Here is a 17,338-nt window from a genome sequence, read left to right on the forward strand (position 1 = left end):
AAAATTCTTAGGAAATTGTAAAAATGGTAATGTGTTTTGTTTGCTGAACAGCAAAAAAGTTAGTGTGGATTATGTGAAAAATCATAGGCAAGTGTAAGGATTCAATGTATAAGACAGTGAATTTCCTCTGGTGAGCAAAATCCGAAGGATAACAAGCATTTTGTTTTCCATACTTGGAATATTCTGCAGTTTCTCCCAGGAACTAGTAAGATAACTAATACATGTGCAATGCCTAACTGCTATGGTAATGCCCTCCATGAAGAGGCTTTACGCTAGAGTCTTATCAGCCCTGACACTAGACACTCAGTTCTCTTATTAGACAACCACAATGTTTCACTGCACCTAAACCTATCCACTAACAGTAACTTTATACAATAAACTTTCTTTTAAAAAAAATATTTATGTTTTAGGTGTAGATGGACACAACATACTGTCTTTATCTTTATGTGATGCTGAGGATTGAACCCAGGTCCCGCCGGTGCTAGGGGAACCCTCTACTGTTGAGCCACAATCCCAGCCCCAATGATGAACTTTCTTAAGAGCTCCTAACCTTGTACATTGCAACTTAGTATGTAATTGAGGAATAAGCTGCATAATGTTGCTAACTCTCTAACCTGCCTAGTGATACAATTAACAATATATACTAACCATACCAATGACCTAAGATAACCTATGAATATAAATAAAGCTAGTAGCTCAGGCAAGGAGCTTTGCTTTGCCTCTGTACCTTTTGCTTTGCTTGCAGGCAAGTTTCCCTAAAATAAAAGCAGCAAGGAAAAGAAACAACAATGCAGGCAGCGCCTTTTACTTTATAGATCATGATTTTTATTCTAAGAGTGAGAATTCAGAATATGGGATGTTCTAACAAGATAACTTGCCTAAATTCTTCAAAAAGTTAATGTCATAAAAGAGAAAGTGAGTCCATTGTTCTAGATTCACAATATCCCATAGAAATACCATGTAAGCAACAACTATAAGCTATATATGTATTTTAAGTTTTCTAGTGCCAAAAGTAAAAATTGCTGAAATTGATTTTAATTATATTTTATTCAACCCACATATCCAAATTATTATATCAACATTAATCAACATTAAAATTAAGAATTTTATTTTCTACATGAAATCAAAACTGATTATGTATTTTACACTTGTCACACATTTTAATTCAGACTAGCCATTTTCATTTGTGCTCAGCAGACATGTGGCTATTGACTGCAGTATTGGACAGCATGATTCTAGATCAAAATAAACTAAAAAAAAAAAATGTAGTGGTTGCAAAGTGTATACCCTAATTGAATTCTGATGGGGGGAAAAACAGCTTAAAAGACTTTTAAGGACAACAAGGAAATTTGAATATAGATATTTGTTGTAATTTATAATTCAATAAGAATTATAAATCATTTTTAGGAATAAAAGTGACATTACAATTTTGAAAAAATATGCTTATTCTCAGGAGAGACATACTGAAGTGTTTGGGGATAGGTGGTATATCTTAAACTTATTTTCAAATGGTTCAGGAAGAAATTAGCAAATGTGACAAAATGTTCCATTTAAAAAGGAGGAAAAAGTAACAAGAAGCCACTGGAGAATTTTAAGTACATTACCTAATCTGCATTTCTAAAGAATATTGTTGACTGCTCTGTAAAGTGTGTCTAGAGTCCATACTATAAGGATGCAATAGTACACGCAGGGAACCACCTACATGTTTTTTTAAAAAAATGGATTTAGTGTAGATTTTAAATACAGTATTGATATTTTTTGCTCACATTCTTGAGATAAAAGAACCTCTTGACCTTCAGATAAGTGAATGGCATAAACACATTTATTTTTTCCCTTCCATGATAATGCCTTGAAATGCCCAATCTAATACAGAAATAGCATGTGTATAGTTTATTTACATTAAACACATTATAGACATAAAGGTGAGAACAGAGTAATATTTTGTCAAACAAGATTGTTTTGAAGGTTAGGAGAATATACAGGCAACTAGGCAATGAAGACAATGAAGACTTTTCTTAAATAACAGAGCATAATGATATACAGCCACATTTTATGGATGAGGGGACCAATTGCAGTCAACAAAGACAAAGGGGAAAAAACAGTTGGAAACACAAAAGGGGAACCAAGAAACAGCATATCATGGAAACCAAGGAATTAATTTCATTCAAAACTATTTATTGAGTTTCTTTCCTCCTCCCCCACTCCACTTCACCCCCACAACCTCCTGCCATTTATCAGGCTTAGATAATAGTGGCTTAGAATAATAATACATCAGTTAACAAAAGATAAGGTTTCCTGCCTGCATGGAGTTTATACTCTATCAAAGTAGTAAGATAATATACATACAAATAAATAGCATAAATAAAATATATTACTAGTTATTAGAAGCTATGGGGGAAAAGTAGGGTAAGGTAAGAGCAATGAGAATAACAATAAGCAAGATATAATATTAATCAGGGTTATATCTCCAAAAAGTAAGGTCTCCTTGGTATCAACTGCTGCAAGGAGGTAGATGTGCATAAGGTTGAGGAAAGCATATTGGATTCTATGATTTTTCATCTACAAACTCAGGGGATTTCTCCTTAGTATGCTTTCTTATTTTATGCCCATTGAGATCTGAGCTCACCCTGAAAGTTTTCCCACACTTTTCACATTTATATGGTTTTTCTCCCGTGTGGAGTCTTTTGTGTACACTGAGTTCTGAACTTTGATGAAAGGTCTTCCCACACTCATTACATTCAAAGGGTTTCTCCCCATTATGGACTTTCTTGTGGTGTCTAAGGCCTGAGCTATAACTGAAGGCTTTTCCACACTCTTGACACTCATAAGGCTTCTCCCCAGTGTGGATTCGTTTATGTTTGGTAAGGTCTGACTTCCCACCAAAGGCCTTTCCACACTGATTACAACTATATGGTTTCTCCCCAGTGTGAATTATTTTATGTTTGGTAAGGTCAGAGCTGCAACTGAAAGCCTTCCCACACTCAGCACACTGGTAAGGCTTTTCTCCAGTGTGGATTCTCTTGTGTTTGGTAAGGTCTGAACTACCACTAAAGGCCTTCCCACACTCTGTACATTCATAGGGTTTCTCTCCAGTGTGGATCCTCTGATGCATGGTAAGGCAGTGCCTAAACTGGAAGGCCTTGCCACATTCACTACATTCATAAGGCTTCTCCCCAGTGTGAATTTTCTGATGCATGGTAAGACAATTCCTTGTCTTGAAGGTTTTCCCACAGTCACTGCATTCATAGGGCTTCCCTCCATTGTGAATCCCTTTATGCTGAGAAAGTGCTGACCTGCTACTGAAGGCCTTCCAGCATTCATTACATTCGAAAGGTTTCTCTCCAGTATGGATTCGGTGATGTTCAGTGAGGGCCGAGATATTCCTAAAGGACTTCCCACAGTCCCCACATTCATAAGGTTTCTCTCCAGTGTGAATTCTCTTGTGTTTAATAAGATCTGAGCTCCCATTGAAGGCTTTGTGGCACTGGTCACACATATATGGTCTCTCCCCACTGTGGATTCTTTTATGTTGGGTTAGGGCAGAGCTCTGGCTGAAGGCTTTCCCACAGTCATCACATGTGTAAGGCTTCTCACCACTGTGGATTCTTTTATGTAAGGTAAGAGCTGAGGACACCCTAAAACCTTTTCCACATTCATCACATTCACAAGCTTTCTCTTTGACATGCATTTCCTCATGAAGAATAAGGTCTGACTGCCAACAGTTATTTTCACAACCTGTGCTACATTCACAGAAACTACACCCATTAGGAACTCTCTTACATATGACATATTCCAAGTTTTCAGTCAAACTTTCCTTTAGATCTTTACCTTTTAGTTCTGACACATCCATCATAATTTTCTTAGCTTTGTCATTCACCTTCCTAGAATTTTCATTCTTATTTTTCAGTGTTTCTCCTATGGATTTTCCACACTGATTCTTCTGGGTACTTTTCATGACCCAGTGTGCCTCCTTATTTTCAAACATTAGTTTTTCAAGTTTTTCAGCTGATTTTTCATCCCCAATCTTGGTTCTAATACCTGGATCTTTAAAAAAGAAAGGAAAGGGTGGGGGGGGAAGGTCACTTGTTTATCGCACTTGTGTAGCTGTAGAAATAAATAAATAAATAAATAAATAAATAAAAGATTGATTATGTGGAAAAAGTACCATGAGTTGTGATAAAAAATTTCAAACCAAAATATTGTTTGAATCTATGGGGAAAGAATTGAGACAAAATTAATTTTTAAAAATACTGGGTCAGGCCAGGCACAGTGGCATATACCTATAATCCCAGCTACTCAGGAAGCTGAGGTAGGATGATGGCAAGACTAGTATGGGCAACTTAGTGAAACCTATTTCAAAATAAAATAAAATGTTTAAAAAGGGCTACAGATGTAGCTCAGTGGTAGATACCTGCATAGCATGTATAAGGACCTGAGTTCAATCCCCATTATCACAAAAAAAGTATATATATAATATATATATGTATATATATATATTTCTAATTTACATATACATGTAAGTAATAGCAAATATATATGTATATGTGTGTAGATACATATTCCATATTCATCATATTCACAACCTGTGCTGCATATACATACACATACACACACCCACATATAGGCAAAATGGTGAATGGAAAAATCTAAGCTTATAAAAATTAGGGATTTACACCTTCAGAGTACCCTCCAAATTGAACTTAGTAGAGCTAAAATTATAGGTTATATCTCAAATGATACCACCATAAGGACTCAGGATGAAATAAAATTCAACAAATCAGTTCAACCAACCCTAATGTTATATATCTCACTTTGAACACAATCTCTTCAAGCTACTAGATTATTTTCAGTATTTTCTTTCAAAATATAATTCAAAACTTCTCTCCTACAGAAAATCACTAAACTCCCTTCCTACAGGAAACCTCCCCTGATTAACTCTGATTCAACTCTGGTCAAACCAGAACTGAGTTGTTTTTTAATTCTCTTACAAAGTATTTTGCTACCCTGTATTAACTAAATAGTTATATATACTATTTTATTAACTTTCAGATAATTGGGTCATGTATCTATTTTATCTAACTTTTTTTACCATAAACTTTACCTATTTTATGTCCATGAATAATCTTTTCATCAAAATCCAAAATAGGTTTATCCTTAACATATGGACAATGTCATTGCAATGATCATATCCATAAATTCTAATCATTGCCCTCACACCTAGATTAAGAAACTAGTATACCTATGGGCTTCTTCTGTGTCCTACAATAAACATTTATTAAACATGAATTATACAGCATATATTCTGGTGATGATTACAGCCTCTCCAAGAAGCTCATAGTTTAGAATAATGATTTTCAAACTTTAATGGGCATATCATATTGGAAGCTCATAAAAGTACAGATTCTAGCTTGCCCCAGGTAATATCTTGTCGATAAGCATTCCCATTGTTTCATATGTAGGTGGTCCTTAGATGTCACTCAGAAAAATAATTTATAATAGGCCAAATATGTTTTTGAAAGCAAAGCTGGAGAATATCAAAGAAGACTGAATTGAAGATCCCATTACACTAAGAATTGTAGGTTAAGAGTATGAACAAAATGGAGATTATAAAGTTTTATCTAAAGTGGTAAAAAAATACAGTCAGCCAGGATGCAAGGGATTCACATACTTTTAAAGATACAGGTTGAAACCAGGGTATAGGTTTTTTGGTTTTTCCTCCTAAAGATTTTAAATGAAAGATATAACTGGGAAGGAGCTATATGATATGTTCTTAGGTAAAAAGACAAAGGAAAAGATAAGGTAGAAACTCTCAGATTCTTTATGGTTCACATACCTATGCAGGAGCTTCTTGGGGCCACTCTTAACCCAGCTCCCTGTGGATCAAGAATATACGACTCCTGACCTTGTTCAAGCTGGGAGATCACAACAGGTTTGGGAAATTGAAGTGCTCCTTGCAAGGAGATAACAAGATACAATTACCTAGAAAGTAAAATAAAACCACTCCAAAGCCTAATCCTAAACTTACAGGCAGTTAAGAGGTCAATAAAGATCAGAGGAGATAGAAAAGCTGGGAGTAAAGTAATAGATGGACTAAAAATGTCCTCAGAGCAAAACATATAAACAACTCTACAAATCAAGAAAAAAAAAAAGGACAGAAACTAATTATAAACGTGGCAAAATAGGTATTCAAAAAACAAATCTAAATAAAAAGTGATCAACTTAATTACTCAGTGAAATGCAAATAAAACACACACAATACCATTATACATCCACCATATGGCTAAAATGAAAAGACAGTACCAAGCATTAATATTCCTGCTGGGATATAAATATGTACAACTACTTTGTTTGGCATATGTTATGACCCTACAATTTCATTCCTAGTTATAAACAACAAAAATACATGTATATTTTCAAGAAAAGCCATATTCACAGCAGCATTGTAAGAATCAAATCTAAAAATAACTCAAATGTCTCTTTCTTTACAGTAAAATTTTCACACAATGGAATAATATAAGTAATGAGAATGAGTAACCTCAATCTCTGGCAACAAATTAATAAATCTTACAAATATAGTGTTGAATGTAAGAAGCAAAACCCAAAAGATGACATGTTGTTTAATTCTATTTATCTAAAATTCAAAAACAGGCAAAATTAATCAATCATGTTAGAAGTCAGTAAAATTGTTAACTTAAATGGAGGTAGGAAGGTAGAGTAGAAGTACTATCTGAAGCAGACACAAAGGGACATGCTTGTTAAGTTCAGACAAAGTTGTATTTCTTAATGTTGGGTGACTATATTGGAGAGTTTTTACTCTGAAAATTCAGCAAACTGCACGTTTATAACTTATATGTTACTTTTCTGGATACATAATATTCCCGACAAACCACCCTACAACAAAAAAGTATACAAACATATCACAAGGCAGAAGGAAACCAAATCAGAGAATCAGTTTCCTATCCCTGAAAGGCAAAGACACATATAACTCGACTATCCACTTTTTACTGAAGAAAATAAAATTCTTTCTGGATGAGTTGAAAAAGTAAAGCAGAACCAAAGTAAGTGAATAAAATTCTTTACCTAGAGAAAGCAAATTCTGATAATTCTCCAGCATCACATTCCTATAGAGGTCCCTCTGAGCAGGAATTAAACACATCCATTCCTTCTGCGTAAAGTACACAGCTATGTCCTCAAACATCACCAGCTTCTGAAACAACAAATACTTGCTGTCTTGGGAATAATCCCATAATGACTTCATAAAATAAACAAGGAGATTTTGTTAAAATGCTATCACTTTCATTAAGATTATGAAAGGAGTGGCAGGAGACAATAGAGAAAACAGTAGAGGGATTGGTATAAAATCAAAAGGCAGGCTTAAATAATCAAATAAACCTTCTTTAAGTGAGGATTAAACATCTAAATTTTAGAGCTATATGGTCAAAGACCACTTTGATTGAAGGTATAGATTATAACTGGTTTATTCAGAGAATAATACTCTCCAGAAGAAAGGAAACCAAAACTCACCTGGGGATTGCTGACCAATGGCACTTCTTCCTGTGCTATGTCTTCTTGGCAGTTCTCATGATCTAAGGCAGATTCAGGGGTGGAAGACACTGAGAGGAACGAAAGTAATCAGTGTAGTCAATATGGACCAATTGTTCAATAAAAGTCCCTCTTGCCAATAAATTTCCTTTGAATCCAGGAACCCTATTCAAATGTGTTCTAAAAACTAAAACTAAAACTCCACTGATACTCTCAACTCAATTTGCTTCTCTGGTAATTTCTTTTTTTTTTTTTTTTTTTTTTTTTTTTTTTTTTTTTTTTTTTACTTTTATTTTTTTTTTTTATTTTTTTTTTTTTTTTTTTTTATTTTTTTTTTTTTTTATTGATTGTTCAAAACATTACAGAGCTCAAGACATATCATCTTTCATACATTTGACTCAATTGGGTTTTGTACTCCCCAAATACATAATACAGACTCACTTCTGTTACATACTCACATTTTTACATAATGGCTTATTAGTGACTGTTGTATTCTTTTTTTTTTTTATAATTTTTTTTAAAGAGAGAGTGAGAGAGGAGAGAGAGAGAGAGAGAGAGAGAGAGAGAGAATTTTTTTTTTTTTTTTAATATTTATTTTTTAGTTCTCGGTGGACACAACATCTTTGTTGGTATGTGGTGCTGAGGATCGAACCCGGGCCACACGCATGTCAGGCGAGCGCGCTACTGCTTGAGCCACATCCCCAGCCCTTCTCTGGTAATTTCTTACCCCATTTTTCATCAGAGCATTCAATCTGCATTTAAAGCTAAAATGATCACCAACCCTCACATATACGCTTAAGGATTTTCCTCTAAGGCTTTGTCCCTAGTCCTCTTGCCATTTGCAACAAGCCTTTCCTCTTCTATCCATACCCTAACCCTCTACTTTCTATATCCCTCCGCACACACAATTCACAGTACATCTCCTCTGAAAAAGCAGAAAAAAAGTATGCTCTCCTGGAGTAGCCCTCAAGCAAAGAGCTCACTGGCCAGATGGCCACTACTTTTTTTTTAACAAGTGACTGCTTCTGAGAACTACAGAATTCTCAGGACTAAGGTCGTTACCCCTGCATAAAATTATTGACCAAACTCTAGCATAGCTTCCAGCAACAGAAGATATGTCTCTATGATGACCCTGTCTCCCTACTAAAATGCCTGCCTGAGAAAACTCAACACTGCCAGGATAATTTACTATTTATTCCAGCTAAAACCTGGTAATAGGTGCCAACATCCCTTAGGGCATTTACCACAAAAAGATTTAAAATTTTATCTCTTGCAACTCAGAAGTATCTCTCAAGGACCAGAGACCCATTCCTTCCTAATGTTATCATCAACAGGGAAAAGTTGGGCTAGTGATATAAGTCAGTTGGTAGAGTGCTTGCCTTGCATGCACAAGGCTCTGGGTTCAATACCCAGCACCACAAAAGAATTAAAAAATAAAAAATGAATGAGTTTCCTGTGTCTCCTAGACTACATTATAAGGCCAGAATTCTAACTTTGATGGTACCAGCTGAAAAAACAGCTGTCCTAATCTTATTTACAGTGACTAATCCTTTGTGTTTTTCATTTTTCTAGCTCCACTGATCCCCTTTCCACCCCACACACATGCTTAAAACACCCAAGTCAGAATGGAGTTCAGCCTTTCCCCTACTGTCAGTAATTACTGAATAAAACATTTTCACCCCTTTAACTTATATCTGGCTATGTTATCTTTGACAGTGTCCATTATAAAAATTCAGACTTCATAAACCAAACTCCTAGAATTATCTGCATCCTAGAATGCATCAATCTCCTTCCTTTGCTTTTCTAATCGGATACTTTCCTCTCTACATCTACTGTGGCATAACCTCTTCTATTAAAATTTGAAGAGATACCAAGTAGTATGTAATAGAATCATGCGCTATTCAAAAAGCCTTACAGAATTTAAAACTTCAATTGCTTTCTTGAAGAACTTCCTTTTTTCCCTCACCATCATTTTGGTATGGCTAGCTCATTCTGAACCCTTAAGAGTCACTTATTAGTTGTTTTATACTTCATTGTCACTGTTATAGTTTAGATCTGGAATATCCCCCAAGGTTCATGTGTTGAAGCCTTGTCCCCCAAGCAGCAATATTCAGAGGTTTTGGGAAAGTGACTGCATCATGAAGGTTCTGATTTCATTAACAGATTAATCCACTGATGGGTTCCTAATTGAATGGACTATTGGGAAGCAGTAGAAATTATAGGAGGTAGAGTCTATTTAGAGGAAGTAGGTCAGTGGGGGCACAGCCTGGAAGTTCCTGGCCCTTTTCTCTCTCTTCTTTCTTCTTCCTTCTTCCCCTCTTCCTTCTCCCTCACCCTTTCCTTCTCTCTTACTGCCATAAAATAAGTTTTGCTCTACCATATCCTGCCTGTTATGATGTTCTACCTCACCACAGGCCTAGAATCAATGATATCCAGTGACTATGGATTGAAACTTCTGAATCTTGTAAGCCAAGATAAATATTTTCTCTTCTAAATTTATTTTCTCAGGTATTTTGTCACAGTGACAAAAAGGTGACTAACACAGTTGGCACCTATCAGGTGTTAGTTAGTCCACTGGTCCACAATCAATCATTTTCCTATCTCTGGAACTTAGAAACCCATTCAAACACTAACATTATTCCACACTTTCATTTCCAAATTCACATCTTTACAAATCCTGAACTCTAATTTAGCATCTATCTAGCCTCTCTTCAGGTCTGAATAGTAATATTCTCAAAGTGAAGGCATCAAACTCAGTAATCATATTTTGGGCTCCTTCTTCAAACACTTTTGTAGAACCTCATCTACCACCAGTACAGTGTCACCCTTCTTTGACCTCTGTGATATATGTCACCATGGACCATTCTCTTCCTTTTTCCTTCTGACTTCTTTCTTGCTGTTTCATAAAGTTCCTTCTACTTTTCTGGGTTGGGGCTGGGGATCAGTGTTAGAGCATTTGCTGAGCATGTGTGAGGCACTAGATTCAAACCTCAGCAACACATGAAAAAAAAATAAAATAGAGGTATTGTGTCCATCTACAACTAAACAAGAATTTTTTTTAAAGTTCCTTCTACTTCTGTTTTCCTACTTAGTCTTCTTCAACAGTAGCTTTTCTTCTACTCATCTCTTAAACTTAAGTGAATTTAAGGTATCCATCCTTGCCCCTCTGCCATTCTCACTCAACAATTTCTCCCTACATTACTTCATTTACATTAGCAGCTTCAACTTAAGCAGATGATTCTCAAATCCATTTTTCTAATCTAAATCACTTTCCTAAACTAAAACTCAGGTATTGAATACATGGACATCTTTGCATGTTCATCTTTGCAAATTCCTCTTTAGATTCAAACTGATCATTACCTCAATCTATGTTGCCAAACTTAGTGAATAGCACATTTCTATCTATTCAGTTATCCAAGCTATGAACCATTCTCTCTTATGTACCCTATATCCATACTCAGCCACAAAGACCATCTATTCTTTCTATCCCCAGTCCCACAGCATCCTGTACATGTTTCTTTCACAGTGGACTGTTGTCACAGATTTTCTTCTTTTTTCCCAAATTTTCTTCTGTTTTCCCAAAAGGACTAAAATGTCTTTAGGGCAGGAACCAAATAGCCTTCAATTTTGCATCTTTACTGCCCATATAGCTATCTGACACTCCAAATACATTCAGTAAGTGCTCTACAAATGAACATATGAATTAAGTGAATGAATAAATAAATGGATAAATTGTTTATCATCTGCTTCAAGTGTACAAGACAAGAAAAGTTATTTAACTGAAAGCTGGTGTCTCCTCTCTTGGATATGTGAGTCCTAATTAGTCCAAAGGTCCACCAGATGATGGACTACAGAACACATTCAATTGCATCAAAGGTTTGGGGCTTTTGAATTTCATCAAATGTTTGGTAATACATTTAATTTTATTACACATGTTACTATTTTATCTTTTAAAAAAACCATTGGGTGTAGATCATTTATTTACTATTCTAAAAAATAATAATTATCCAACTAAAATTTCTCTTAGTCTAATTCTCTGAAAGAATTCTGACAATAAGAAGTCCTATGAGGATAGAAGGAAAACAACCCACTTAGGTTGGGTCCTAAGCAAAGGATCCCTGCCTAAACTGATCAGATAAGCCCACCATGTAATTCAATTCTGTTATTATAGCATTAAAGCAATATGTAAACAAAAAAAAGCACGGCTGTGTTCCAGTAAAATGTATGGATACTAAAATTAGAAGTTTCATAATTTTCAATGTCTTAAAAATATTATAATTCTGTGGTGGCTTTTTTCCAACCATTTAAAAACATAAAATACACTCTTAATTGAGGGGCCATACAAAAAGAAGTGGTTGGTTCTATAGGCTCGAAATTACCAACTCCCTGCCTTAGGAAATAAGGTGGGCAGTCTCCAGCTCCAAAGCAGGGTGGGACTGCCTCAGAAACATCTAAGGAGTAGCTTTTAGTCACTTCCAGGCCAATGTTTGCTTAGTTTTGTTTTTAAAATTCTAATATGTGTAACATCTAGAAATCAGTTAGTTATTTATATCATCCTTTGGTACTATGCCATGGCTCATTTCCACTGAACTGCAACAACTTTCTCCCATAAACAGAAGCATGCCTGCTAGCTCCCCACCTGTCTTTTCTTGTAGAACCCAAGAAATAGGGATGACATTTTCAGGTTGGATAACCCCAGGCCAATGCCGGATAACTGGTGAATCCAAGGCTGATGCCAAAATCTTCTCATGTGCTACATTCTTCCCTTCCTGGGCACTGGATAGAGTCTAGATGTAGAAATGTTATCAAAAAGGAAGAAATATAGGATTAAATGGACTGCAGAGAAAAGGGAAATAAAATTTTTATTTCATCTTATAAGAAGAATATTCATATTCTTTCCTACAAAAGCATTCAACTGGAAAGTTGAATCAATACAGTCAAAACAAAGAGGTTATGGGAAAATCTCAACAGAGAACCTTTGCCCCTACTTCCTTTATCCTTGAAGAAAGACATAACTTTGATTGTTTCTCTCCCCTGGTCAGTAGAGACACTGTCTCCTCTTACCTGTTCTCCATTCAGATCTTGTTCTCCATCTCCTCTCATTCCTATGACCTCCTCTTTGGTAAGAGAATCCTGTATCCACATCCAATCCTGTCTTTCCAGGGAAGACATCCTGGTCCTTCTCAAGAAGAAAGGGCTCCTCAAGTGAGCCAAACCCCTTGTGAACACTGATCAAAAAAATAAATGGTTTCAGGCTGGGGATATAGTTCATTCACACATGCACAAAGCCCTGGGGTTTGATCCCCAGAACCACCAAAAAAAAAAAAAAAAAGAGTTTCTCCAGAGTAGCTGACATCTTGAACCAGGGAGCAGGAACTACACTGCATTTTGTGTCCATTGGCAGTATGACTTTCAACACCAGGAAAGTTCAGAGGCTCTGCTCTGCATTTCGCATTATTATCTTTTCTTGAGAAAATATCAGAAGAAAAGTACCACATCAATAATTAAAGACACAAATGACTAGAGCAGTCCAAAAGGAAAAGATATTGGCTAAAATGAAGAAAAGTACAGTTCTAATAATAATTTGGGGATTGGTGATGGCGGATTAGTATTGTGACTAAGAACGCAGAGTGGTGGCACCAGCCCTCATAGGTTTACTTAACCTCAGTTTACCAGCATTTTCACCATAGGCAAGTTTATTACCTTCTCTAGGTTTAAGTGTGCGCATGTAAAAACCAGGGTAATGACAGATACCCCTCCAACACACACACTGGATTTTTAAGAATTAAATCCATTGATTTAATATAAAAGCACAAGACCTGACCCAGAAATAAGCGCGCTATATTCAAGTGTTTGCCAAATAAAAATTTTTTAAAAAAACGTTTAATATTAAAGGATGGCTTTTAAAAAGAGGAGCAAGTGGAAGAGAGAAAAACAGAAGAGAAGGGAAACGAAAAAGATGCGTCGGCAGGCGGAACCCGCGACACCGCACCCCACCTCATCTCACCCGCCGCCGCAGGGCTGGCGAGCCGGGCGAGCCGCTCTTCACCATAGTCCCCCACCTGCCCTGAAGCCTCCTGTTTTCCGCTGGTTTTTCAGGTCCGGACTTCCGGGCAATCGGCCCGAGGGAGTCCAAAGGCCCCCCACAGTTCCAAGTGAAATAAATAAAAGAAACCGCGACCCCACCCCAGCTCCCACACTACCTTGGCTCTGAGCCGTTCCACTCCGTGGTTTCCATGGTAACCTGCCTCTTGCCCTTCTAGGACCTGTGGCGGACTCTTCTCTTTGATTCGTCCCTGTAGACCCTGAAACTGTTGTCTGAATCACAGCTTAGTTTGTTGGGAAAACTCGCCATGTTTGGGGTACAGATCAGGTTGAATATGATGTTTATCTTCTTCAGTGTACGAAGAGAAAAGATAAATAAAATGGAAGCACTAGTTAATCAGAATTAGTAGCTGAACTGTTAAAATTAGATTTGAACTGTTTTGTCCACTCATGTATTTCAAACCTATAGAACAGTTACTGTAGTGCTTGTTGAATGGATGAACTTAAATGTGAGTCTGAAAATAAAATTACTGCAAAGCAGTTTTGACTGATATCAAGATTTGCCTCTTCTCAGTAGCTGTGTCACCTATATTTAAACGTTATAATTTTTAAAATTATAAAGAGTCACAAACATTTTAATGTATCCTATTTTCCAAAATGTATTTCTAATATGTTATTTTTCAATAATATATCTTCATTATGTTATAGTTCAACATAATGTTTAGCAGAAGAAATTTGAACGGAAAATATTCAATATACATAAATAGTAAGAGTAAGCCCAAAAGATATATTTCAAAGTTTGAGGCAGTGGTAAATATTTTTAATAGATGATATATTTTAAAGCAGTTTTAGGTTCACTGAAAAATTGAGCTAAAGGCACAGAGAGATTTCCCATGAACCCTTTATTGCCATACATGCACAGGCCAGCCCATCACTATCAACATCTACAACCAGAGTGGTACATTTTTTCCAAGTGAGCTGCCTGCATTGACATATCATTATCACCCAAAATCAATGGTTTATATAAAAGTTCACTTTTGGTTTAAACATTCTATGAGTTTGGGCAAATGTATAATAATAAGTAACTACTATTATAGTATCATACAAAGTGCTTTCAATGCCCTAAAAATACTCTGTGCTGTGCCTATTTATCCTCTGTTGCCCAACCCCTGGCAACCACTGACCTTTTCATTGTCTCCTTAGTGTGCCTTTTCCAGAATGTAATGTAACTGAAGTCATACAGTATGTAAGCTTTTAAGATTGGCTTCTACCCTTAGTTATATACATTTAAACTCTACATAGCAAATGCTTTTTGGATTGTTCTTTCCTATGTTAGATGAGAAATGTGGCTAGGTGACTCAGGGGTAGAGTGTTTGCCTAGCACATGTTGAAGCCTTCAGTTCAATGCTCAGCACCAAAAAGTAAATTAATTAAATAAATAAGCTAACTGTCTACCATAAAAGTTCTGGGAAATTATCCTTTAGAAGAAGACATTCCAAGAAAACAATTATTTAAAAAAAAAAAAAAAAAACCACAACAACAACCAGGTGGTGGAAATAGCTCAGTAGGTAAAGTGCTTGCCTAGCATGCTCAAAGCCCTGGATTCAATCCCCAGCACTACCAAAAAAAAACTCACAATGAATATAAGTATAATTGAATCTATATCAAATCAAAGACCAAAAAAAAAAAAAAAAGGCTGGAGCTGTTAGCTCAATGGTAGAGTACTTGCCTGGCATGTGGGAGGCACTGAGTTTGATCCTTAGTACCATATAAAAATAAATAAAATGGAGGCTGGGGATGTGGCTCAAGCAGTAGTGCGCTCACCTAGCATGCGTGCGCCCCAGGTTCGATCCTCAGCGCCACATACAAACTAAGATGTTGTGTCCGCCAAATACTAAAAAATAAATATTAAAATTCTCTCTCACTCTTTCTTTAATAAATAAATAAAATGAAGGTATTGTGTCCATCTACTACTAAAAATATTTTTATTTATTTATTTATTTATTTGGTAGCAGGGTTTGAACTCAGGGGCACTCTACCACTGAGCCACATACCCAGCCCACCTAAAAACATTTTTTAAAAAGACAAAAAAAAAAAAAGCAAATACTTGCTAAAGTTCTTAGTTGAGTTTAAATAATAAGAGTATTAAGAAAAAAATGGAAAAGATGTATGGCAGTTAAAAATGAGTTAGAACTACTTTTTTCATTAAAGATAAATCTTGAGGGGCTGAGGCTGTGGCTCAGTGATAGAGCACTTGCCTGGCACACATGAGGCCCTAGGTTCAATCCTCAGCACCACATAAAAATAAAATAAAGGTATTGTGTCCACCTACAACAAAAACATGTATATGTATAAAAAAAAAGATAAATCTTGAAACCACAAAGTTGATTACAATGTACACAATATACCCAATTTTTGCCAAAAATATTGAACCCAAATCAAATCAAGTCTTTCAAGGTTAAAAAAATATGTATGGAGGGAAACTAATTTTACAGAATTTGTAAAATACAAAAATTACACACCATGATATTTGTGGCTACCCATGTATGTACTAAAAATATACAAATATGGATGGGGAATAATAACATCAAAATCAGGATAACAGTAAATCTGGGAAACAAGGAGGTAGGATACCCAAAGAACTTAATTGTATTTGTAATATTTTATGTCTTAATCTAGGTGTTGAGTATTCCTTCTATTATTCCTTGGTCTGCCTGATATATTTGCTATATTTCCAAAAGCCCCTGAAAGTGTACTTGATAATTTTAATAATGGCCATGGGACCTATAAAATTACTTAATACCACATAAGCTTTTATTTCTCCACCAATAATCATAACTTTCAAATTGGGAATGTAGGACAAATAATGATATGAGGAAGATACTTGCCCTAAATGAGTTCAGGTCTTCATGCCTAGCCTGAAGAGTCCTAAAATCAGATTGGCCACAGGACCCTCTGAAGGCCATTTCTGAGGAATGGAACAAATTCCCAAGAGTATCAAATATCCAAATTTTCAAAAAGTAAAAAAAAAAAAAAAGGTGAACAGTATAATTAACAGGCTGAAAAGCTTGACATGGACTCCTGGCAAAATTTCAGTATTAATTATTTTAGGAAATCTTAACAACAATTGGGGTTAACCAAGAACAAATAGTGTAAATAAATTTATCTCACTAGATTATTAAACTGGTTTAAAGTAAGTCCTTCTTTTTTTAAAACATACTTATCTTTTAGTTGTAGTTGGACACAATATCTTTATTTTATCTCTTTATTTCTATGTAGTGCTGAGGATGGAACCCAAGACCTCGCACATGCTAGGTGAGTGCTCTGCCCCTGAGCCACAACCCCAACCCCTAAAGTAAGGCCTTCTTTACAGAGGAATTCAGGCTAGTAAGTGTGTATGTGGGGGGGGGGTGAATGTTAGACTAGGAAAATCACAATTTTTTTATTTTTATTTTTCAGTTGAAGATGAACACAATCTCTATTTTATTTATTTATTTTTATGTGGTGCTAGCCAGTGCTTCATGCATGCAAGGCAAGCGCTCTACCACTGAGCTACTACCTCAGCCCCAAATCACAGTTTTATAATCCCTAATGAAATGGTTGATACTGGCAAAAATTATCAATGAATGAAACCATCAAATGAAAGGTTGATCAATTTAGCATGACAAAGAGTGAAGTAAATGTGGCAAAAAGTACATAGCACTACATGAGAAGAATCCTTACCAAAAAACTTAAATCTAACTTTAATTAA

General features: G+C 35.8%; 1 protein-coding gene across 5 annotated transcripts; it reads right to left on the minus strand.

The window, feature by feature from the left end:
* Positions 1–1,028: 1,028 nt before the first annotated feature.
* Positions 1,029–13,848, minus strand: LOC101970533 (uncharacterized). Of its 5 annotated transcripts, none has more exons than XM_021721189.3 (7): positions 13,746–13,848; positions 12,607–12,770; positions 12,182–12,329; positions 7,525–7,613; positions 7,081–7,207; positions 5,834–5,950; positions 1,029–4,044 (listed from the first exon to the last, which is right to left on the minus strand). In XM_021721189.3, exons 2-7 carry the CDS (start codon positions 12,712–12,714, stop codon positions 2,546–2,548), a joined length of 2,088 nt encoding a protein of 695 aa, XP_021576864.1. In that variant the 5' UTR covers positions 12,715–12,770; positions 13,746–13,848; the 3' UTR covers positions 1,029–2,545. The 5 variants fall into 5 exon arrangements, with proteins under 5 accessions (XP_021576864.1, XP_040138149.1, XP_040138148.1 ...); XM_040282215.2 differs by lacking the exon at positions 13,746–13,848 and adding an exon at positions 13,605–13,739; XM_040282214.2 differs by lacking the exon at positions 13,746–13,848 and adding an exon at positions 13,550–13,739.
* Between the last annotated feature and the right edge of the window lie 3,490 nt (positions 13,849–17,338).

This window comes from Ictidomys tridecemlineatus, chromosome 8 (genome assembly GCF_052094955.1).
Source record: "Ictidomys tridecemlineatus isolate mIctTri1 chromosome 8, mIctTri1.hap1, whole genome shotgun sequence".
NCBI lineage: Eukaryota > Metazoa > Chordata > Mammalia > Rodentia > Sciuridae > Ictidomys > Ictidomys tridecemlineatus.